The 24,571-nt window shown below is 31.7% G+C and overlaps 2 protein-coding genes across 5 annotated transcripts in view; one reads left to right on the top strand and one right to left on the bottom strand.

Annotated features, from left to right (window-relative positions):
- The first annotated feature begins 5,227 nt into the window (after positions 1–5,227).
- LOC122513769 (membrane-associated protein Hem) lies at positions 5,228–9,829 on the top strand. The gene is given in 5 exon segments (XM_043630245.1): positions 5,228–5,318; positions 5,402–6,442; positions 6,445–6,573; positions 6,576–6,697; positions 6,700–9,829. Coding segments are annotated over 4 exon segments (3,360 nt in total). The 5' UTR covers positions 5,228–5,318; positions 5,402–5,535; the 3' UTR covers positions 8,902–9,829.
- Positions 9,830–16,177: 6,348 nt separating this feature from the next.
- LOC122513965 (disintegrin and metalloproteinase domain-containing protein 10) overlaps positions 16,178–24,571 on the bottom strand; it is a 96,913-nt gene continuing 88,519 nt past the window's right edge. For 3 of the 4 annotated variants that reach the window (XM_043630522.1, XM_043630520.1, XM_043630521.1), the window contains exons 5-16: positions 22,460–22,752; positions 22,068–22,214; positions 21,449–21,597; positions 21,067–21,301; positions 20,682–20,856; positions 20,167–20,344; positions 19,854–20,031; positions 19,328–19,561; positions 19,017–19,133; positions 18,710–18,874; positions 18,298–18,430; positions 16,178–17,089 (exon numbers count right to left, since the gene is read on the bottom strand). In XM_043630522.1, coding sequence (XP_043486457.1) covers positions 16,920–17,089; positions 18,298–18,430; positions 18,710–18,874; positions 19,017–19,133; positions 19,328–19,561; positions 19,854–20,031; positions 20,167–20,344; positions 20,682–20,856; positions 21,067–21,301; positions 21,449–21,597; positions 22,068–22,214; positions 22,460–22,752 — 2,174 coding nt within the window. In that variant the 3' untranslated portion in view covers positions 16,178–16,919. The remainder of the gene's footprint in view (positions 17,090–18,297; positions 18,431–18,709; positions 18,875–19,016; positions 19,134–19,327; positions 19,562–19,853; positions 20,032–20,166; positions 20,345–20,681; positions 20,857–21,066; positions 21,302–21,448; positions 21,598–22,067; positions 22,215–22,459; positions 22,753–24,571) is intronic. The other variant, XM_043630524.1, reaches the window with a different exon arrangement.

The raw sequence follows: 24,571 nt of genomic DNA on the forward strand, positions 1-24,571 counted from the left end.
CTCTTAAATTCGATCAACGAACGATACGTATCGGTGGTCTTATTTGCAATCGCTCGTAAACAACATCTGTTAGCTCGAGCAGACCTTCGATCCTTCTCTTATGTTAATCATTGATGCAACTTCCATAATAATGAAATCTACTATCGATCTATTCTCAAATCTTTCTTTTCATCGATTTCATTCACTACGGCGAGCACTGAATAATTTTTCTTTCATTTATTTCCAAATCGAATATTATAAATTATTGTATTTTACATTAAACCATATTAATATTATATTATTACGATTTATTGTAGATTTTTAATACTTATGATCATGTTAATTGATTCACAACTTTTTTATAATATTCTTTGTTCCTATTTTTTCTAAAAATAATTAAAAAAAAAATAAGTTAATGTAATTTAATGTATAAAAACAATTATTTTGTTTTGTTTTAATTAACGGACCATCGTTAAAGGTTTATTGTAATATTGGTACAGTTAGATTAATTGTAAATCCAATTAAGAGTACTGCCATTTTTGAGTTAACATGGTGAAGCATAAAACAAAGTTGGCGAAATGCAGATCTTTTATACCTACGATATGAATATGCAATTGCAATATGCAAACTGCAAACGTTAACTAAACGAAGAAGCCGCAATGGCAGGAAGTATCAAAATATTGAAATCAATCTTTTTTGTTAATCGGATAACGGTTATTATTAATAGAATGACGAAGACTTGATACGCATAAGTTCCGCCTAAAAAAAAACAAATCTAATTTATATTTATTTAAAAAGATTCGTCTTTTTTCATGACATTATAGAGTACGTAGAGAATAATGATTTATATTTGAAAAATGAACTTTAAAGATATACGAAACAATCCTTTATATTTCTGACGAATTATATCGGGCTAATTTTTCTTTTTTTTATCGAACTTGAAATATAAATTTAAAAAAAAAACAAAAAATGTCTAACTTTCGTAATAAACATAATCGATTTATTTTACGTATAAATTGTTCGTAATAGATTGTTAATTTCGTTATTATAATAATGCGCGTTGTTTATTTCGTTTATTTAACTGCTACTATAATTTTTGGGATGAAAAAGTTTCGATCTTGTAGAAAAAGGAGATAAGGATTTAGGATTTCTCAAGAATCGTCGAATATTTTTCGGCAGGATTTAGTTGTTTTCGTGAATATACATGGGTATTCGCCAATGGAATCTCATTTTCTTTCCTCTCCCTACCGTATATATAAGCTCTGAATTAAGATTAGCCAAAGTCGAATTACGCGACTCGTGCAACATGCTCGATCGCTCGACTCGTTCGTCGACTCGCCTGCGAAATTCCAAAGCTATGTGCCGATTAATATGCGAATCTCATAGTTACCTACGTTAGATGCTACACGAATATTTTCGGATAACTTTGATATCATCAAAATCGACTTATATACATATACACGTTAAATTCAATTCTATTTAGAACAAAGAGATTTTATTTCTGAGATTGATCTTCAATCTCATAGAATGAAACAAATGAATTTCGATAATTAATCATATTATAGATTTGCCACGAAGTAGATACACGATATTAGACAAATCATATCTAACGGTAAATAAAAAAACCTCTACTACTTATCGGTTCAATATTTTTAACAAATTTTTCCTCAATGTATTACGCAAATAAACAATATTTTTTATTAATATCTAACTTACTTATAACGAACAAAATATTCATAATATATAGAATAAAAATGTATTTAACGAAATATCGATCAAATAATAATAATAATAATAAAATGAAATAAAAGAACAAAGAATATGGATCATCGATTGAAGAAACGAGTGACTACGTCAATGAAAGGTCCTGCATTGTGTGTGTGTGCGTGCATAGGTGTGTTACGAGTCTCTGTCTCTCTCTCTCTCTCTCTTTCTCTCTACGTAAAAGAATAAAAAGAAATAAATATAAAAAGAAAGAAAAGAGGAAAATGAATGAAAGTGATCGTTAAACAAAATGAGTAGCGGGCACGTGAGAGCGTGGAACGCTTTCGAAAAAACGTATCCTGCTGATCAGCAGTCAGGAGATCGAGTTAGGGTCCTCTACGTATGGGATTTAGCGTCCAGGTTTTCCAGGGAAGACATAAAATAGTCGCAGGTGTATCGTCGGCCGACATAAACGTTTGCGCTCGCGCGAGCTAGCGAGCAAGCGCGGCTGCTTCCTTCCACACATACAAGAAGGACTACGACGAATCCTGCATCGATAAAGAAATCGATGCAAAAGAGCTTTCTTCTTACTCGATGGGAGGAGGATCGATCCCTCTGACAATCAAACCACCTGCGAGCCTTCTTCTTTTTCTTTTTCTTTTTCTCTTCTTTTTCTTTTTCTTTTTCTTCTGTCTTTCTTTCTTTTTTTCTTTTTTTATTTGGACGAGACGCGAGAGAAAGAGAGAGAACTCCCATCGAACAAGGCACAAAATGAAAATCGATCGGTAAAACGATTTTTATATTCGATCGACGAATCTCACGTTTCCGGAGAGATTAGAACACGAGCCTGTATCCTTGACGCGATTCTGACGTCAAACCATTGTCAATTTTCGTTTCATTTATCTCATTGAAATACGTTTAATTGTATAAACTGATTGACGTAGGTTTTTTGAAAACAATTTTGAATGAAGAAAAAGTTCGATGATTCTTCTTCTTCTTCTTCTTCGTTGATCTTTTTAATTTAAGATTCAACGTTTGATACGTCAAATTAAAAGTATGACGTACAATCCGCGACACGATGAAAAACAACGAGGAGAGTCTAGCCACGAATTCACCATAAAATATATGACGTTTGTTGGAAATAATGCGCGGAATACAAAACTACCACCTCCCCTTTCGCGAACTATCTCGTATTCCACGTGGTATCACATTTGTTTACCGGAGCCGAACTTTTCACGTAAATCAAAATTCAAGGGTCTTTTTCTTTCTTCCTAGTAAAGAACTATAATCCTCTCTAACATTCTTGCGCGTATTTCCCGTCCGTTCGTCCGTAATTAATGGACTTATTTACGAGATCGCGTAAAACATTGCGAAATAGATTATCTTTTTTATCGTGATGAATATAACATAAATATCGCGAATAGAATTTCAACGAGAACGAACGTTGCCGTGAAAATTTTAAAATCATTATTTTTTAAATATCTATATACGAGATAATATGTTCTCCTAAATACGCGTACTTAGATATTTGTCATTTATTTCAATTTGTAATTAGATATAAATCGAAAAGCCTTTATTGTATGAGTATTATAGCTATGTTAAAAAATATGTAAAAAAAAAAAAAAAAAAGAAAAAAAAAATCTTTATTACACGGGACGTCATGGAGATAATAAAAAGGAGCAAAAACTTGTTTAACGCGGGTCTCACAATCAGTGATATTTTGGAGGTGCTTCTCACGTGCTCGCGTAGTATCTCGTGCTACAAACTGTAAGGGGTGCATAACTCGTTGCTCGGTACATTGCGGCATGACGATCGTGATGGCGGCTATCTTTTGAGACCGGCTTGCCATATTTCAGCCAAACGATTTTTTCAGCTCGCAGCCGAACGCGGAATGCCTGCCAATTAGAATTGCGCGGCAAACGTATTGTTCGTTCGTGACGTGATGCTTATTAGGCTGCATCCAATGCACAAGATTCGCTTTGTTTTTTATGCACAGCTTCTTTTTATTCTCTTTTTCTTTCCTTTTCTTTTTTTTATCTTTTTTTTTCTCTCATATGAATTAAAAAATACAAATATCGATAACCAATATGTTACGCAGATAATTGGTTTGGTCTAAATTTAAAGAAATGTACTGCGTCTATTACGTATAGGAGGGTTGAAAAGTTCTTAGCTAAATCATACGGTAGGATGCAAATTTTTGTCATGATTTTTTTCAAAGATCGCGTTAACATTTTTTTCTTTCTTATAGTTAAACGAAATAAATAGAAGTATTACTTATTTATTAAAGAAATGTATGTATTGTGTCTACTACGTATAGGAGGAGGGTTGAAAAATTCTGAGTCTTGCATGTGAAGGCATTTCCGGTTTATAAGCAAGTTTTTTATTACGTCAACGATTGCGACGTGACCACCGACTGCACTGCTCGTTAAAAAAAAAGGCTGATATAATGTTTATTATTAGAGTTCCTAAAAAGTACACATAGAGTGTCATAAGAACCATATAAAATATTATTTTTGTAATTTAAAATCACGGGGTATAAATTCAACGTATTTTCTGTCTCGAAATTCACTGTTAAAATAATAAATAGAATTTCCATCTTCGGAAAGTCACATAAACAACTTTTAATAAAAGAACTTTCATAGAAGACATTGACTCAGTCCAACGGTGGATTTCGAAGGAGACGGTACATAGAACATATACTCCGAGCTTTTAAACAACAATTAACATTTTTTTAGATTAATTAACAATTATTTAAGGTATGTCCAATACTTAAATGCACTTTGCTAATATTTTGAATTGTTTTAACTTCGATTTGAAAATTTTTGAACTACAATATTTGATCGAAATCAATATTCTAAATATATTAATAGATACGTAATTTTTAAATAAATGTATTTGTGTGTACGTATTAAATTGATTTTGACACTAAAAAACATTTAAATGAAAACAAGACGCCTCTGTTAAATAAAAAAAAAAACAAGTGTTTCTTTTGTTTTTAATTATATCAACATGTACGATTTTTATTGACGGCATTTTTTTGTATATTATTTTCGTATTTGCTTAATTCACTTATTACAAATAATTCGTTCAATTAAAACTCATTAAATATATAATAAAAGTATATACTAATGTATTTATAAATTATTAATTGTCTTATATATTCTAAATTGTTTTCATGCTAAACATATTATACCAATAGTTTTCAAGTAAAAATTTAATAAATGTGATAGTGTACGATTCACTCTATATATATATATATATATATGTATATATGTAATGAAATATTTATTAGAATATTATAATTAATAATGATAATTGTTTATAATTGAACAGAGAAGTTGAAAGTGTTTTTTGAAAATTTGAATAGGATTTTATTTGAATTTAAAAAAATACCGCAAATCGCGGTTAGTTACATTCGTGTCTCTGATTCGTGTTAAACTTATCCAAGTAGCCATCTTATGATTGGTCACGTTCTCTCCTCTCTATCCAATCACGCGACGTATCAAACCTCGTATATTTTTTTTATTAAGTTGGCATCAGTGTGAATTGAAGATACCACATAACGCGGTATGCGAACGTATACAGAAATTTTTTACTGTTGTGTCATTTATTCGGATTAAATATGTAAGAATAAGGTACATTGATTGTTTATAACGAAAGTATAATAATAATTATTTTTCTCTCTATTATTAAGATGTAATATAGAAATTTGTTGCAGAACTAAGTTGGAAATACTTGAGACGTATTTCTTGTTAACAGATCACCCCCCTAGGGGTGGGGTCTTCTGTCATTTAAAGCCAAAGAATTAACGAGTTATGTCAGTATTGTGAAATAAAAGTGAAAAACGTAATCATGGCACGTCCTATTGTACCAAGTCAACAAAAGTTGGCTGAGAAGTTAACTATATTAAATGATAGAGGTATTGGGATGCTCACACGTATTTATAATATTAAGAAGGCTTGCGGCGATGCCAAATCCAAACCTGGATTTCTTTCCGATAAGACTCTTGAATCTTCGATAAAGACAATAGTTAGAAAGTTTCCTAATATCGACATCAAGGGACTGCAAACGATTACCAATCTGCGTAATGAGATTATCAAATCTCTTTCTTTGTACTATTATACATTTGTAGATTTACTCGACTTCAAAGACAACGTTTGCGAACTCTTGACTACGATGGACGCATGTGGTGTACACATGGATATTACTATCAATTTTGATTTGACTAAAGGTTACCTGGATCTTGTTGTCACTTACGTCAGTTTAATGATACTCCTTTCAAGAGTCGAAGACCGTAAAGCTGTATTAGGTCTTTTTAATGCCGCTCATGAAATGGTGCACAGCCAATCCGATCCTAGTTTTCCTCGTTTGGGTCAAATGATAATGGATTACGACGCACCTTTAAAGAAACTTTCAGAGGAATTTGTTCCTCATTCAAAGTTATTGAAAAATGCTCTCACTTCTTTGTGGCCCATTTATCCTGGTAGAAATCTAACCGCTGATACTTGGAGGGCAGATCAGAAACTCAGTCTAGTAGGAAGTCCTGGACAAATATTAAAAGCAGCTGCCACAGATACGATGTCATGTGAAACTCTGAGTTTAGATAGAATCGAAAGATGGGTTATACTTGGCTTCACGCTTTGCCATACTTTTTTGAGTCAAGAACAACCTAATAAACTTTGGATCACCGCTTTGGAATCTGGGTGGGTATTAGCTTTGTTTAGAGATGAAGTTATTTATATACATCAGTATATTCAGACATTTTTGAGAGTATGAAAGGATATAGTAAAAGGGTATCAGAAGTTAAAGATTGTTATAATCAAGCGGTACAGAAAGCTGGCTATAGACACAGAGAACGAAGAAAATTTTTGAGGACAGCCTTAAAGGAATTAGGTTAATTTTAACGGATCAACCTGGTCTTCTCGGACCAAAAGCATTGCTTGTGTTAATGGGATTATCTCATGCGAGAGACGAAGTGCTATGGCTTTTAAGACACGGTGATAATCCTCCGACTCAAGGAAAAGGGAAAGCAGAGGCAGCGAAGATTTAGTGGATCGACAATTACCAGAATTGCTCTTTCATTGCGAAGAGTTAAGAGCCTTGGTAAAGAAGTATTCTCAGGTGCTTCAGAGGTATTATGTTCAATTTCTCTCAGGATTTGATGCTCCCGCATTGCATCAAATGATACAAAATCTTCCAGTTTGTCCTGAAGATGAGGGAGCAATTCTTAGTGATATGTGCTCAACGATCGCGAGTTTGACTGTAAAGCAAGTAGAGGATAACGAACTATTCGATTTTCGTCCTTTCAGATTGGATTGGTTTAGATTACAAGCTTATATGTCTATTGCCAAATGTAATATGAATTTAGCAGATAACAGAGAATTAGCTTCTTTCATGGATACGGTAGTTTTTCATACCAAAATGGTAGATAATTTAGATGAAATGTTAGTAGAAACGTCGGATTTATCTATATTTTGTTTTTACAGTAAAATATTTGAGGATCAATTTCACATGTGTTTAGAATTTCCGGCTCAAAATCGATACATAGTAGCTTTCCCGCTTATATGTAGTCACTTTCAAAGTTGTACGCACGAACTGTGTCCAGAGGAACGCCATCATATTCGCGAAAGAAGTTTATCTGTGGTAAATATGTTTTTAGATGAAATGGCTAAGGAAGCTAAGAACATAATAACGACTATTTGCGACGAACAATGTAATATGAGCGATATGCTTTTACCTAAACATTGCGCGGTATTAATATCTCAAGTTGTTAATAGAAAGAAAAAGGACAAGAATAAGAAGAATATGAGTGAGATACATAAACCAGGTATAGAAAGTTACAGGAAAACTAGAGAAGAATTAACAACGATGGATAAATTACATATGGCTTTAACAGAGTTGTGTTATGCGATTAATTATTGTCCTACCATCAATGTATGGGAATATACATTTGCACCTAGAGAATATTTACATCAACATCTTGAATCGCGATTTGCTAGAGCCCTTGTTGGAATGGTTATGTATAATTCGGATACAAACGAGATAGCTAAACCATCAGAACTATTTGTTAGTGTCAGATCGTACATGAATGTTCTTCAAACAGTAGAAAATTATGTACACATAGATATTACTCGTGTATTCAACAATGCTCTTCTCCAACAGACTCAAGAGTTAGATAGTCACGGTGATAAAACTATAGCTGCACTATATACGCAATGGTATTCTGATGTACTCCTTAGACGAGTTAGTGCTGGAAACATATGTTATTCTGGAAACCAAAGAGCATTTGTCAGTTTATCCGTAGAGGGAGCAATTCCTTTTAACGCCGAGGAGTTCTCTGATATTAACGAATTAAGAGCATTGGCTGAATTAATTGGACCATATGGTATGAAGATGTTAAACGAAAATTTAATGTGGCATATAGCTAGCCAAGTACAACAATTAAAAAAATTAGTAGCAGGAAACAAGGACGTTCTTATAGCATTAAGAACTAATTTTGATAAACCTGAAGTAATGAAAGAGCAATTCAAAAGATTGCAAAGCGTTGATAATGTACTTCAGAGAGTAGCTATAATAGGAGTAATACTGAGTTTCAGGCAATTGGCACAATCTGCATTGGTCGACGTTTTGGAAGAACGTATTCCGTTCCTTCTGAGTTCGATTCTTGATTTTCGACATCATTTACCATCCGGAGATCCAATGAGGATCGTTTCTGAGATGACATCTGCTGCCGGTTTAACGTGTAAAGTTGATCCTACATTAACCACTGCTTTAAGAAGTCAAAAAGCAGAAGTGGACGAAGATGAACACTTGCTGGTTTGTTTGTTAATGGTATTCGTAGCCGTATCTATTCCAAAGTTAGCAAAAAATGAAAATTCATTTTATCGAGCATCTCTTGAAGGCCACTCGAATAATATTCATTGTATGGCAACAGCGATAAATAATATATTTGGTGCGTTATTTACGATTTGCGGACAAAATGATATAGAGGATAGAATGAAGGAATTCCTTGCATTAGCTTCCTCCAGTCTATTAAGACTCGGTCAAGAAGCTGATAAAGAAGCGACTAGAAACAGAGAGTCCGTTTATCTTTTGTTGGATCAAATAGTTCAAGAATCCCCTTTCCTAACAATGGATTTATTGGAAAGTTGTTTTCCATACGCTCTTATACGAAATGCATATCACGACGTGTACAAGCTTGAACACTCTCAGTCGTAGAGATTACGATGATAACAAGAAAATAATATATCGAATCAACGATCAAAACGCACTATAGTCATACTCAGAGCTACTTTTCTACGTCCAATTGTGTACCATTAACAAACTCGTACACTATATATCATTGGGATTATAACTTGAAAAATGAGAGAGAACGAAAAGAAAATGATAATAATAATAATAATTATAATAATATTAATAATATTAATAATAATAATAATAATAATAATAATAATAATAATATTAATAATTATAATATAACAATAATAATATTAGTAAAAAGCTCTGACCAAGAAATTTATCATTGGGAGAAATCAAAACTAATTCGAATCTATGTATGCTGCTGCAACAATATATGCACCACGTTTTAATGTCGACGTCTAGGAAGACACATTTTTTTCGGATCATTGACGATCATCGAACAAATTTTTTCCACTTTGTTTTTTGATTTGAAAAAAAAAAAAAAAAAAAAAGAAAATAAAGTTGTGTTTTGAGAGAAGACCTGCGATGAAAAAGAACAAGAAAATTTTCAGTGTAATAATCGATCATCCCAGTCGGAGCATTTTCTATAGTGAACTAACTCGTGTCCTCTAAAAAGACATTTGATACGCGATTTAAAGACAATTTATATATAATATATATATAAATATATTATTATAGGATAGTATATTTTCATTTCATTGTTACAGTATTCCGTAAATTATCATTACGTAAGAGAATTTTTTTATTATACGAGAAGAAACGAAATATTATATATATATATATATAAAATTCTCGATTCACGCTATAAGAATAAACGTATTTGCGTAATGTACGCAAGTATCATCATCCAACAAGTATCGTCTCATCCCCTTTATCCATTGCATTTTCTATGTATAATGGTAACTTTTACAATAGTTTATAAAATAAATAAAATCCATCCATAAAATATTACCAATTTATTATCTATCTTTCTCTGGTTCGAGTCCTTTTTTCTTTCGCACATTTAAAATATAATCTAAAATATTAGTTCTACATAAACAAAATAAAAAAAATAAAAAAACAAAAACGAGAACAAGAACATGATAGCTTCCTAAAAAGGGAAAAGAAGAAAGAAGAGGTAGGGATAAATGTAAAATGTATGCTTTATTTAGTTCTTTACAATGTTTTTGTTTGTTCTTTAATGACATTAACGTAACACAAGAGATATTCACAATCATATTCCTTTTTTTGTTTTTTTGTTTTTTTTTTAAATTTTATTTTATTTTTTGTTTTAAATTTTAAATATCCTTAAAACACTCGCCACATCCTAAACACTTCGGGGAAAAAGAGAGAGTGTGGTGGTCTGAAACTACGTTCAGGCGATTGGTCAGTATCATGCATGAGATTTTTTTTTAATATTTTAAAAAATAGAATATAAAAAAAAGAAAGTAACCGTTGAAAGTATTAACGAATAGAAAAGAAAATTGATACGATTTTCTTTTTTCGACGTTCGATATAAAATTGTTTCGATATAATTACGAATAAAAATCAAATAAAAATAGGTACAAATTATATATATATGGGTGTGTAGGTGGGGGTTGGGGTGGGATTGAGAGGGGGGGAAAAATGCAATTCTTTCGATACAAACATTTTCATTAAATCAGCACAACGAACGCTTGAGAGTATCTTTTTTTTTTTTCTTTTCTCTCTTATTTTTTTTTTTGTTTTTTTTTTCTTTTCTTTTCTTTTCTTTCTTTTTTTTTTAAATCATTCCAGATGCACGATGTTGATAAGTCACCACATTTTTTTGGATCGATAGAAAAAATATAACTTTTCACAATTTTTCTTTTTTTTTTTTTTTTCTCTTTTGTTTCCTTTTCTCCGTTTTCCTCCTTCATCTTTCTTCTCTTCATCTCTTTTTTTTTTTTTCTCTCTTCTTCTCTCTAACATTATGTACAAGTGATAGAATAAATGTGTGCATCATCGGCGTCATGGTGATGCAGACCTGGATTAAGATGGGGGATGGAATTGCTTATAATTTTGTTTATTTTTTAATCTCTATCTCTCTCTCTCTTTCTCTCTCTCTCTCTCTCGCTCTCTTTCACGCACATATACACTCCCCTTTTCTTCGTTTAAAACATTAGTAATATTTTCGCATTTTGAGGTATAAAGAATGTTTTATTACGCGATATTTATATAATATTACTTTTTCTTCCTTTTTTTCTTTCCTTCCTTCCTTCCTTTCTTTCTTTTTTTCGTTATCACATAAATGTTAAAATGTAGAGACAGACAGAAGAATATATATATATATATATACACGTATTGATTTTTTATTTATTTTTTTTTCGTTTTTTTTATCTTTCAAAAATCCACGGATCTTAATCCAGGAACTGCAGCAAACAAACGAACAAGCTCAAAGCATATTTTTTCCTTACTTATGTTAATTTATTATAAAGATTGCTGTTATCTTTGTTCTGTTCTGTTTTTTTTTTCTTTTTTTTTTTTCTTTCTTATCTTTTTTATTTTTACTTTTTCTTATCGGGGATGCAGGGTCAACTCAATCGAAAGGGGTTGTTCTAATTTTATTTCGTTTTGTTTTCTTTCTTTTTTTTTTTATATACGTTTATCCACAATTCTCCTCTCTCTCTCTCTCTCTCGTTTTCTCTTTTTGTTATTGTTGTTGTTGTTTTGCGTGGGTCCTATTTTTTTGTTTTTACATAACTTCAGGTAAAATCTCGCACGACGTGAAATTTTAAGAAGCGCATCACCCCTCCCCTCCCCTCCTCCCCCATCCATCATCAGATCACTCATTTCTCGGGGGCGGCCCCATTCGCGATTGTTTTTCTTGTTTTCTAATCTCTAACTAATATCGTAAGCACTCTTTTATTATATTTTTTGTATTTTTGTTTTTGTTTTTGTTTCAAAAGAGGTAAAACTAATGCAGCGGAGAAGAAATACGAACGAGAGAATTACGATCGTCCTCTTCGGAAGAACTCGTGTATGTTTGTATGTATGTATGTATGTATGCATGCATGTATGTAAGTATGTATGTAAATATTGTTACATATTTCTTTGATCGTTAATTAATCAGTCGTTCGAACCGTTTTCTGGCAGTGAATTGGAAGCAATTTTCTTGTCTTTTATTTATTTATTTTTTTTCTTTCTACGAACAAATAAATCCTTGTCAACGGTTCGATCGGGTAACAACGAACGCCTAAACTAATTTACCTTTGTCAAAATATTGAATAAATCGTGTTTTTAATGGCAGTGAACACTCGGAAACCGAACTTGTGGTGGATTATTTTCATTTAGTTTGTTAAATATTGTTTAATGATCATGGGCGACACGATATAACGGCAATGAGACAACAACGATGATAATAATTATATTAAAAACGAACGCGAAAAAACATTTTTTCATTAATAATCTTATCATCATCGAGAAGGGTAGAATGGTGGAGTGGTGGGGGAGATTTGGGGAAGATCATCTAATAAAATATTTCATAATTCGTTAAATCGCATTCGTAAGAAAAGTTTGCTGCGTTCGCGAATAAAACGAGTCTAAATAAATAAAAAAAAAACAAAAAAAAGAAGATACAATTGGAAGTTAATATTTGTTTCCTTATCTTTTACTTCTTCTTTTTTTTTTTTTTGTAAATATTTATATATCGCGCCTTTTTGGTTGCAATTACCGATACTTTGGCAGTAAATCGTTAATTTTGTCTATTTTCTTTTATATCTTTGTTACTGCTGTCATTTATTATTTTTTAAAACATCATCGTCCTCCTCGCGAATGGGGCCTAGTGGATTTCCTGTGTTGCGTATATTAATATGTATGTGTGTATGTGTTTATGTGTCCTACATTACGAGAAAAATTTAAGATTCGTTCTTGTCGCGCGCGCGCGTGTGTGTTTGTGTTTGTGTGTTGGTTTCTTTTCATCAGAAATAATCTAGATTTAATTTACAACATTTAAATCTAGATCGGTATGATTTTTTTTTCAACGATGGATGATCCCGATCCTCGTGTTTAAATCTTAAAATCTAAGGGCCTGATCACACGCACGTACAGACAGACAGACAGACAGAGACAGACAAACAGACAGACAGACACTCGTTCGTCATACTTTAAAACTTCCGTTCTGATTACAAAATACAGAATAATGTTTCGCTATAATACAGATCTGATATAAAAACAAGTATTTTTTTTTTCTTCTTCTTCTTCTTCTTCTTCTTCTTCCTCTCATATTCGCTTTACCATTTTGTTATGTTAATATATATATAATTATATATTTATATATTTATATAATATCAATATATTTACATAGGTATACTCTTTCTCTCATTTTCTTTTTTTTTTTTTTTTTTCATGTTCACATGCGCCCTTGCGCACCCTATTTTTTAACCTTTTTCTTTCCCTTTCTTTTTCTCTCTCTTTCTTTCTTTCTTCTAATATCTTGTTCGTACTTTCGTTCTTTCTTTCTTTCTTTCTTACTTATTTACTTACTTATACGATCTCTCACGATTAATTTTTTTGTTTTTTGTTTTAATAATCACAATGCGTCTATTGTACATTTTCACACGATCCGCAAACTCGTATATCGCAGATACTCACATTTCCCAAAAAATCTCGCTGGTTTTTATATTATTTTATTATTATTATTATTTTATTTAAAATTCTTTATTTAATTTCTCTTTTTTCCTCACGTAATTCTTTCCGCGTTTTACTTTTTATCTTATTTTTTACGTTAGTTTCTTTTTTTTGCATTTTAATTTTACATTAAATCATTTAACGTACCTTCTTCTATATTTCTTACTTATTAAAATTTTTGGTTAAATAAAAAAGTTCGATGATCCATCGATCAATTCGATTTTTACTGACCGCGTAACTCGCGTTGGTAAAAATATAAAAAATGAATGAAAGAAAGAAAGAAAGAAAAGAAAAGAAAACAAAAAAGAGAAAGAAAAGTATAAATTATTATTTGTTTCTCGCGTAGGATTTTGACATCTCGTATACGAGTATGCAGCTTGCGTGTGTGCTGCACGAACCCAATAATTAATTCTGTTGGAATGAGTTCGCATTAAAAAAAAAAAAGGGCTCATCATCTTTGGTCCGCCATGCGCGTATAAAATGAAAGCGCGTATAAAATGAAAGCGCGTTTACGGTTATTTTTTTTTCTTCATCTTCTTCTTCTTCTTTTTAAACAGCCCCTGACAATTAGCATGTTTTTTTTGTTCTTTCTTCTCTCTCTTATTTATAATGTCGTATATTTTAATATTAAATATAACTTATATAACACTCGCGACAGCGCGGTAGATAAATTATCATTTGCAATAGATAACTAATATAATGTAATAATAATAATAATAATAATAATAATAATAATAATAATAATAATAATAATGTAATAATAGTCAATAATTAGAATTAATAATAATAATAATAAGCGGAATATTATCAATCTTAGTTTTAACGATCCAATATCCCACTTTTGTTATTCGATTTTCAATCGTTCATGGAATTTTTTGTAACACTTTTGTTTTTTTTCTCTTATTATTTTTGTTTCCTTCTCACCCCACTGGTTTTAACCACTAGCATCGCGCTTTTTTTTTTTCTTCCAATTGTCTAATAAAAAAATTAGTATAAGAATAGTAGTACACATATGGTTTATATCTTTTTTTCTTTTTCTTTCTTTTTTTTTTCTTCTTTTTATCCTTTTTCTTTTCTCTCTCTTTTTAAATTATTTATCCTAAAATGGTACCGAGATCAAACGAATGACCTGTTGTTAACAGTTTGGTAGTGATAGGCGTTATGTTATTTATTTATCATTTAGATAAATATCAAATGACTGACTTTGACTGTGTGTTCGTTTTCGTTTTTTAAGATATGGAACGTGATTACTCCTCTCTTTATTTTCTTTCTTTCATTCTTGCTCTCTCTCTCTCTCTCTTCTCTTTTTTTGTTCTTTGCTCTTCTTCGAGTATCTATCAAGGAGTATCAATAAAAAAAAAAAAAAGAATAAAAGGTCAATCTAAAAAAAAATGTAATAAACGCACGTGGTGTTTCTGCCCTCCAGAAATATTCATTTCGTCAAATGGAAAAATAATATTTCTCGATGCAAATTCGTAACGAACGTTATTTACACGCGGGAAGAACTTAATTGTTGCTTTTTTTTTTGTTTTTTTTTCCTGTTTTTTTTCTTCGTCTTTGTAAACAACGATATTAATTAAATATTTTCAGAATATACAATAATACACGTTATTTTATGCATGCATTAAAATTTTTCGCGAAAGTGTGTATATATATATATTATATATATAATATATAAAAAGAAAAAAAGAAAAAAAATAAAACGAAAAAATAAAACGATGAAGTGTCTGTCGAACGACGGAAACGTTATTTCTTTTTTTTTTGTTTCGTTTTTTAAATTACACCGAACCTTTGTTTCTTTTATATTTACTCGGTTGTATTTCTTTTTTTTTTTTCTTAATACTTTTTTTTTGTATCTCTTTTATTTTATTTTTTTTTTTTATTATTTTTTTTCTTAAATTCCTTATCCTATATTCTCAAGAGAGATCGAAGTCTCTCTCTGGATATTGTCGCGTTCCTCATCTATTATTTTGAATCTTCACTCTTTTTTATTTTTTCTTTCTTTCTTTCTTTCTTTCTTTCTCTTTCTCTTTCTATTTCATTATTTCATTCTCTTTACAACAGTCTTCTACTCCTTATTAACAAGAACTCGCGTTAAATAAATGCTAACGGTAAATAGTGGCAAAGACGTTAAAATAAAAAACGTGTTACAGACTTTAGAACATATGTACTACGTATACATATAATTAAAATAATTAAAATAATAATAATAATAATAATAATAATAATAAGAAAAAAAAAAAGTATATATGATCACATATTGGTTTTCTTTCGCTCCAATTTAAAATATTTAATTAAAGTAGCATTACTCGAAAGATCCGATTAATATCATTAACGTTTTAAATTTTCGTTTAAATTCAAATCACGATTTGCAACGAAAAAAAAAAGAAAATATGCAAATATAATATAATAATAATAATAATAAGCACGAGATAGAAGAATAATATCTTCGGTGTCTTCGTCCGTCTTTTTTTTTTTCTTTTTCCTTTTCTTTTCTTTTTTTTTATTTATTATTCGAAATTAGAAAGAAGTTCAGTAATTAGCTATCCATTTTGCGTAGAATGAAAAATATCTGAAAACGTATATTTTGTTGCCAAGGGCTTGATATAAGTAGGTCGTGATTATAAGTAATAAGTAGTTTTACATATTCTCTTTCTTTCTTTTTCCATTTTTGTTTGTTCCTATGGAAAGTGATACGAAACTCACAACCATATGCCACTTCGAAAATCGATTCTTCGCAAGCTCGCAAAGGCCTATTTTAAACACTTCTATTACCTTTTTATTATTTCTTAGCTCCGTTCTTTCCAAAGTACACAGACACTGAGAGACGAAGCATAAAACGATATTTTATGACTTTGACTTTGTCATCCAATGATAACGCACATATAACGGTGTCGCACGCATACAATCATTCATAATTATCATTAGCATCATCATCATCATTTGCATTATCATTAGTATCATCATCATCATCATCATTCACTCATACACGCTCGTCGCTCGCACGCGAATAGTTTTTAAAAACGTAAATACGGATTAAATGACACATACAGGGGTGCTTTTCTCGAAATCTTTCATGAAATTGTTTATAATAGAGTCAACAGCACCACGGCGTGTGTACAAAATCGTAGATAATATTAATTATCATCATCATCATCGTCATCATCATCATCATTATTATTATTATTTTATCATCATTATTATCATCATCGAAAACACACAATTTGCCGGACGTTTTTGTTCTTATTGCAATCTTCATCTTCATCTTCATCTTCATCCTCATCATCTTCTTCTTCCTCTTCTATATTTTTCATTTTTCTTTATTGGTTTGTTTCACAATTATCCGGGCACGTTATTTTTACGATACGACACCGATGCCTCCTGCTGAGCGTGACAGCATTCTAGGATCGTCAGACTTTATTGTGATGTCTCATCTCGTAGGCCTGGGCTCTGCCGGGAGCAACCCCTCCCCCGGTGTTCGAATAGGCACCGGCATACAATTCTGGGTGATTGGAACGACCGTAGTTCCCTGTGACACTGCTACTTGGTGGCGCACTAGCTGTGGGAACCAAGCGATAGCCTGTTTAGAAAGACGTTAGACAATGTAAACAATATATATATGAAGATCCTTAGCAACGATTAGGCTTTTCATTCTTTTTATTCATTTTACACACAAAAGGAAAAATGTTAGATTCGACAAGGGTTGCGGCGCGTCAACATTTTCAATTTGCACTACTTGCATGCAATTGTATCATGTTATATTTGAATAATGATTGTTATAGATTGAATAAATGATTGTGGATTGATTAGCATAACACATAGAGATACACACAGACATATATATATATATATATAGATATACAAAAATAGCGGTATTCGAATAATGAAAAAACAAGGAGCAAATGCAAGAACCTAGGGTGGTGATTTTCGATTAGTATATCGTGCGAGTGATGGAAGACTTCGAATAGAAGTCCGCTGGAGCCTTCGATCGTACTTTGAATTCAACTGAAATATTATATATGGATATTCGTGAATTTGCTCCTAGTCGAGAATGGATAAATAAAGATATAGGAGAGGAGGGTGTATGTGTGTTTGTATTTGTGTTCGTGTGTGTATAGGCCCCAGCTCACCTCTGTAGTTAGTTCATAGAACGATATTATCAGGTAGTGATGCGCGTCAATCAATGCAGGATAGATGCAAACAGGAAAAACACATTGATGTAATTGCGGAATTATACCGAGGAAAGATATCACAAGCTAGCTAACTTTTTCTTTTACTCGAGTTTGCTTTATAATTGTTTTTTAAACGAAAAACAAACAAAAAAACACGTTGAGCGTTATTATGTGTCGGTAAAATAATACTTTGATTTTCATTTTGTAGACATTGCATGCCACTATATTGGCTTTCGCGGATATCATTTTTATGAACGGTACGCCATTATATAAACGGTTTCGTGAAAATGGCTGAAAATTATAAATTAAATATATCAATTACTGTTTACGATAATATTCATTGTAATATAAAAGCGATTGGATTAAAATTATGATCGCATGTAATAATGTTAATGAAGCTTTCAAATTTGGGTTATATGGGGGAGGGGGGAAAGAAAAAAAAACAAAAAAAATTCGATTAACGAGTAAGCGCTCAATGTATTCTTAAATAAGCATAGGAATATGATTTTTGAGCGTATTTTTATTCCAAACACACAACGTAACAAAACGTTAATATCAAACTCGAGCAAAGGCAGCTGCTTCGACAGAAAATTTTGAGGATTTTTTCTATCCTCACCTTTAGGATAATGCTGAGCTCCCCTACCCTCTCCGTAACCATGAGAGGGCCCTCGTGTTCCACTATATACTCCTTGACCTTGTCTTGGAGGTATACTCCTTGGTCCTGGTCCTCCACCTCCGTGAGGATGTCGCTTTAAAAATAATTTATCGTACGTCAATGAATAATTTCACATATATAATAAATAAAAATATATATTTCTTAGAGATATTATTAATTTATATATCAGGCATGTCAAACGCAAATATTGTTTCTCGTATATCGTTTGATGATTTTTTTATACGTGCTCGTATAAAATTTATTTTTTATTTAAAGTATTTAATTTTTTCCAACGCAGAGCTTCCGATGACAAAACGAGCTTGACGTGTCCGATTTATACGATAAATTATAAAAATGAATAAAACAATATTACCATTCTCCTAAGCGTGTTCATTGGCCTTCTCAATGTATCGCTAATACGTCTTGCAGGTGGTTTCTTCGGGTTGCTAGACGGCGTATGCACTGCACAACATTTGATAAACAATCCCATAAAAATGATAAAAGCTATACCCATTAACAGCACTGCCCACCAGTATTCCTGTCGAATATTTATTAACTTTTATTTTATTGTATCATTTGGAAGGGTGTCGTAAAGCAAGAGAAAAAAAATAAAAACATAAAAGGTAGAAAGAAAAAAAAAAAAAAGAATCATTAAAGTATTATAGGGTTGAAAAACTTACAGTTACCCATTGGGCCACGGTAGATAAAGTTTCCTTATTGAATAAGAGATTTTTCAATCGTGCGAGTGGTCCTTCGGCATCGACCGCTCTACATTTTAAGAACACGTCGCAGTAACCCTAAATGATAAATCGATGTATTTATAAAAGTTATACATAGGTCCTATATATATGAATGCATATGTGTATATAAAAAGTTAGACACATAGATATAAACGTATGTGTAACATTATTCCTTCTTACAGATTTTGTCTTCTTTTTTGTTCCTCTTTCAAAAGTAATAGGGTTAATCCACGAGAAAAAGGAAAAAGTACCTGAAAGTTGTCACAGGGTGAACCAGGTCTCAAACTGATTCCACCATCCGGTAGGCCAACGACTCTGGCAAACTCGCTTGTACTTCGACAAGTCGATGGATCGGTACCATTCTGGCAAGCAAGCTCGCAAAGTTTTCGTTTGTCTATGTTTGGAATGATGTTGCTCGTTAAAAAACACTCAGTCATATTCCATTCAAGACAAATGGATCCGGTACACTCGCCGTTGATACACAGCTACGTGGTAAAGAAAGAAAAATAATTTAAACACAGCTTTTTACGTTTTCTTTCTTAATATAAATCTCAGAATTAAGGAGGATAATATATAAAAATCAGAATTTAAATAATATATCAATCAAAACAAAAAATATATTATATATATATATATAAATTAAATTATAATATTATTAAAGATATAATTATTATATTAATTAAATATATATATATTAAATTAAATTATAATATATATTAAATTTATTATATATATTAAATTTTGTAGTTTTATTAATAATATATATATAATGTATACCTGAGTTCCTTCGTTGCATCTTGTTTTATTAGCCCTTGGCAATGGTGCAGGGCACTCCGATGATTTCCCATTGCACGTGGAATTATAACTGCAATCCGATTCTGCCTTGCATTGAACGTTGTGAGAGTATGGTACGAATTGGCACGTATCGCTAGAGCAACATGGTCCTTGACTAGGACTAAGAGAGAAAAAAAAACAAATAAAACAATAAAAATCGTGTTTGAGGAAATTTCATTTGAATAAATGAAATTCTTATTCAAAGTTTGAGTTTTCAAATAATTACCGTCAATTATATTTTTTCATTCATATTTACCTGCATTGTGTACCGTACTTTCTGCTACATCCTTTAGCCGTTTCGTTTTTAATCTTAGCCAATTCCGACACTTGCCTAGGATAACAACATTTATCCACGCATTCGTCGTCGTCGTAACCGCAATCGCATTCCTCGCCAGCTTCAACGATTTTATTACCGCAAAATGCACCGGCGGACGCTGTTGAAAAAGTCCACAGTGTGTTAATGGGTTTTATTATTCATATTTCTAATTTTCATTTTTAACACGTTGAAAACAATCCCGACGTATGAATCTTGTCCAATTATTATTCTCATTTAGATCGTGCGCGTATAAAAATACAACAAATTTGGATTGTATAGAATTAAAATTTAACTTCAACTTTCTTCTTCTTTTTTTTCTTTTTCTTTTTCTTTCTTATAGATTTGATACCGCGTTAGAAAAAAGAAATTATTAAAAATTGTATATAAATATTTTGTTGTAATAAAAGCTCATCTACCGAAAAATTGAGATAGAACAAATAGAATGATTTATTTACCAGTAAAACAATTCCTCTTCTTGTTATCCTCAATAGCATCCAAGACGTTGCTGATATTACCGATGCTACATCTTGAAAATTTGCTGTTGTTAGGCCGATCACCGCTCGTTGCAGAAGCAAACATGATATAATTACCATGCAAACCACCTGGCCTACATTCCGGTGGAAAATCGTGCTGGGAAATATAAGAAAAAAGATCGGAGATTAAAATGTAAAACAAAAGACAAATTAGAAATACCACGTTGGGTATTAGGGTGGGGGTAGGGGTAGGGTTTTACGTTAATTATTATTATTACTATTATTATTAAGGTAATAATTAATGGAAGGGATGTAAAATTAATAACAATGTAAATGATCAAATTTATAATATATTTCAAATTCTTACCGGTGATCCAAAATTATGACCTATTTCGTGTGCCAATGTCAATTGGGAAACTTTAGGCGGAACTCTGCTGTTGTAATTGACGAAAGTTATGATACCAGTGTTTAGAGATCTTTTCGTCGATTGATACAACCCACCAACTGTTTCCGTATAGGTTTTATATTTTTCGCAAATACCACCGGAAGCACCGGACGCTGAAGCAACCCAAGCGAGTCCGAGCGTGCCGCCGGTAAAATCTCTGTTAATATAAAATCGTAGAAAAATATGAAAGATATATAAATAAAAATGGTCGAGAAGTGGGGTGGCGGGGAAGGGTGGGGGTGGGGGGGGGTGGGGAGGGGGGAAATAATTCTCATTTCAATTACGATTAAGAATTTGTACGAACCTGTAAGTGAACACGTAAGCGAGACAAAAATCCTCGTGATTGCCCAACGAGTGTAAATTCAAAAAATTACTGACGTCTATGTTTTCCATGCAAAAATGATTTGGTTCGCCGAAAGTCTGTTGTTGCGTGCACGCTGTATCGTCGTCGATCTTTTATGAAAGAAAAAAAGAACAAAACGTTCGTGTTAATAAAAATTGCGATAGTTTATTTATAAACGTATAAATATGTATTAAAAATATATATCAGTGTTGTAGGAAATATTCGTGGATTTATTGCGTTGAAAAATTTTACTTTGATAACTGGACAATACGCGAATTGTGTTTTATTTCACACGCATACAAATTTACTTTGTAAATATTCATTTGAAGAAGAACTTTTTTTTTCGATTAATCCTAATAATTATCATATAATTTTGTCGTACACAACGCGATGATTAATTTTAAACGAACATATCCCTAAAAATGTTTGGATATATTTGAGATTTCTTTTCTTTTCTTTTTTTTTTTCTCTTCTCGTTGATTTTATTAAACCAAAAATGAAACAAATCAAACTGTAAAGTAGAGAAGAGATGAGATAAGAAAAGAAAAGAAAAGTAAAGTAAAGTAAGGGAAACATTTACCTTTATCCTTTGCACTTCGAACTTGATGTTCCTGTGCTCGATTCTACCGTCGAATCTGGTGTCTCTGTAAATGTAGTTCACGGCAGTTACGTGATGCGCTATCAAAGAGAGGATTTCCTCTTTCGTTTTTTCCGCGTCGTGATGCAGCTGGAAAAGCCGATGGTAGTAGATGATGGGTACTATTTTTTTTTTTTTTTTAAAAACAACTTTCTTCATTCGTCAAAAGCAAGAGAACAAGTCAAAGCCAAAGTAAAATAAGAAGTAGAAGTAGAAGAAGAAGAAGAAGTAGAAGTAGAAGTAAAAGTAGATGAAGAACACGAGAAGATAACACGAACAAAAAAAAATAAAAAAAAAAAATAAAGAAGAGAAGAAGAAGAAGACTTCGTTCAAACCTGTTCAGATATGTGCCGCCAAATAAGAGGATCCGTTTGAATGAACAACGAACAGGTGTTCTTATTGTCTTCCTTTGGTCTTGTTGCTCTGCGCGTTCTTCGATGATTAGGTTCGTTAGCTTCTCTGGTATATTTGTGTCCAGGTGTTTCCTGATTACCATTCCACGACTCGACCTTTGGTTTAACATTTTTTTTCAATTTTATAGGAATCGGGACATCGAATTCACCGGAATTTTGTATTTTCTCCATCCATTCGATCACTTGATTATTAATACCACAACCACCCGAGTCACCTATAATAATAATAATATTAATAATAATAATAATAATAATAAAACTGCACATTTTATATCGTTTATTTTATATTATATTATATTATTACGTTTAATATGTGACGGTATAATAATCGAACGTGTTTAACGCGTGCAACTATTGACCCTTTGATTGCTATTGACGCATATATGCGTTTGGTGAAAGTTGCCAGCATTGTTTATCGACGCGTGTACGTGTACGTGTACGTGTGTGTTTGTCCCAAAAATTTCAATTATTAAATATATCATTTATTATTAGATTTGATTAATATCAATCTAATAGAAAATCTAGTCGTATCGATAATTATTTCGTTCCAACAATTTACACTTAAGTTTTTCAAAGTATTCATCACTTAAAAGAGGGTTCATTTGTATTATTATCATATATATATATTCGTATATTTATATTTATAACAAATTATATACGTTTAAAGTGAGATACGACGTAATTTGTTCATATTTTTCTTCTTACGAGATATCAAAATTTGGATTTTAGAAAGGTGTGACTTTTTTATTTTCTTTTTTAATATCCCTTTTGAAGAAAATTTCAAAGAAACTTTAGCCCTTTCTCTTTCTCGTTAAATCAACTCAACATAGACGGATACATATCCCATTTTAGTTTTTTCCTCGAGGACGATGTTAGACGACGGAATAAACTAGATTTTACGTTTATTTTACGTTCCAACGTCTTTCTTCCCTATCTCGTAGAGTTTTTAAACGAGATTCGTTTAGAAAATTTCCTTTTTTTTCTTTCTTTCTTTCCTTCTTCTCCTTCTAACTCTTTCTTTCTCTTTCTCTATCTTCTCCTTTAGCGATGTTGCTCGTTTACTCGGAGCTATTTAAATAATTACTATCCTCTTTGATAGCAACGACGAAGCTATTAAAACCGACTACCTTTTATAGCACTTTCTATGACCACCACCTCAACACCACCACCTCAACACCACCACCACCACCACCACCACCACTTTACCATCAACACCATCGTCCTCTTCCTCCTCTTTCTTATTTTTTGTTTTCTACTTTTATACATAATTTATTTGTCAAAATATTCTCGTAAAAAAAAAGGATGCACAATGTAACACGTGTTCTAAAATATTTTGCAATCTTCAGAATTTTGGATTTAATTTTTGTTAAACTTCTTCGACACACATGCACATGTAAGAATAGCACTTTCTATGACCACCACCTCAACACCACCACTTTACCATCAACACTATCGTCCTCTTCCTCCTCTTTCTTATTTTTTTTTTTCTACTTTTATACATAATTTATTTGTCAAAATATTCTCGTAAAAAAAAGAATGCACAATGTAACACATGTTTTAAAATATTTTGCAATCTTCAGAGTTTTGGATTTAATTTTTGTTAAACTTCTTCGACACACATACACATGTAAGAATAGCACTTTCTATGACCACCACCTCAACACCACCACTTTACCATCAACACCATCGTCCTCTTTCTCCTCTTTCTTATTTTTTTTTTTCTACTTTTATACATAATTTATTTGTCAAAATATTCTCGTAAAAAAGAATGCACAATGTAACACGTGTTCTAAAATATTTTGCAATCTTCGAAATTTTTATCTAATTTTTGTTAAACTTCTTCGACACACACACACACACATACACATGTAAGAATATAAATAACAGAAAAAGAAGGAAAGGGAAGAAGAAACAGGGTGAATAGTTGAGATTTGAGATTTTAGTCGAGGAGCTTTGCGAGTACTTCCTTGCATAAATAAAAACAGTAGAAAAGTAAAACGAAAAGCTGCTTCAAAAAGCTTACTTTTCCTTTAG

The sequence above is a fragment of the Polistes fuscatus genome, unplaced genomic scaffold (genome assembly GCF_010416935.1).
Source record: "Polistes fuscatus isolate 324 unplaced genomic scaffold, CU_Pfus_HIC Scaffold13, whole genome shotgun sequence".
Lineage (NCBI taxonomy): Eukaryota > Metazoa > Arthropoda > Insecta > Hymenoptera > Vespidae > Polistes > Polistes fuscatus.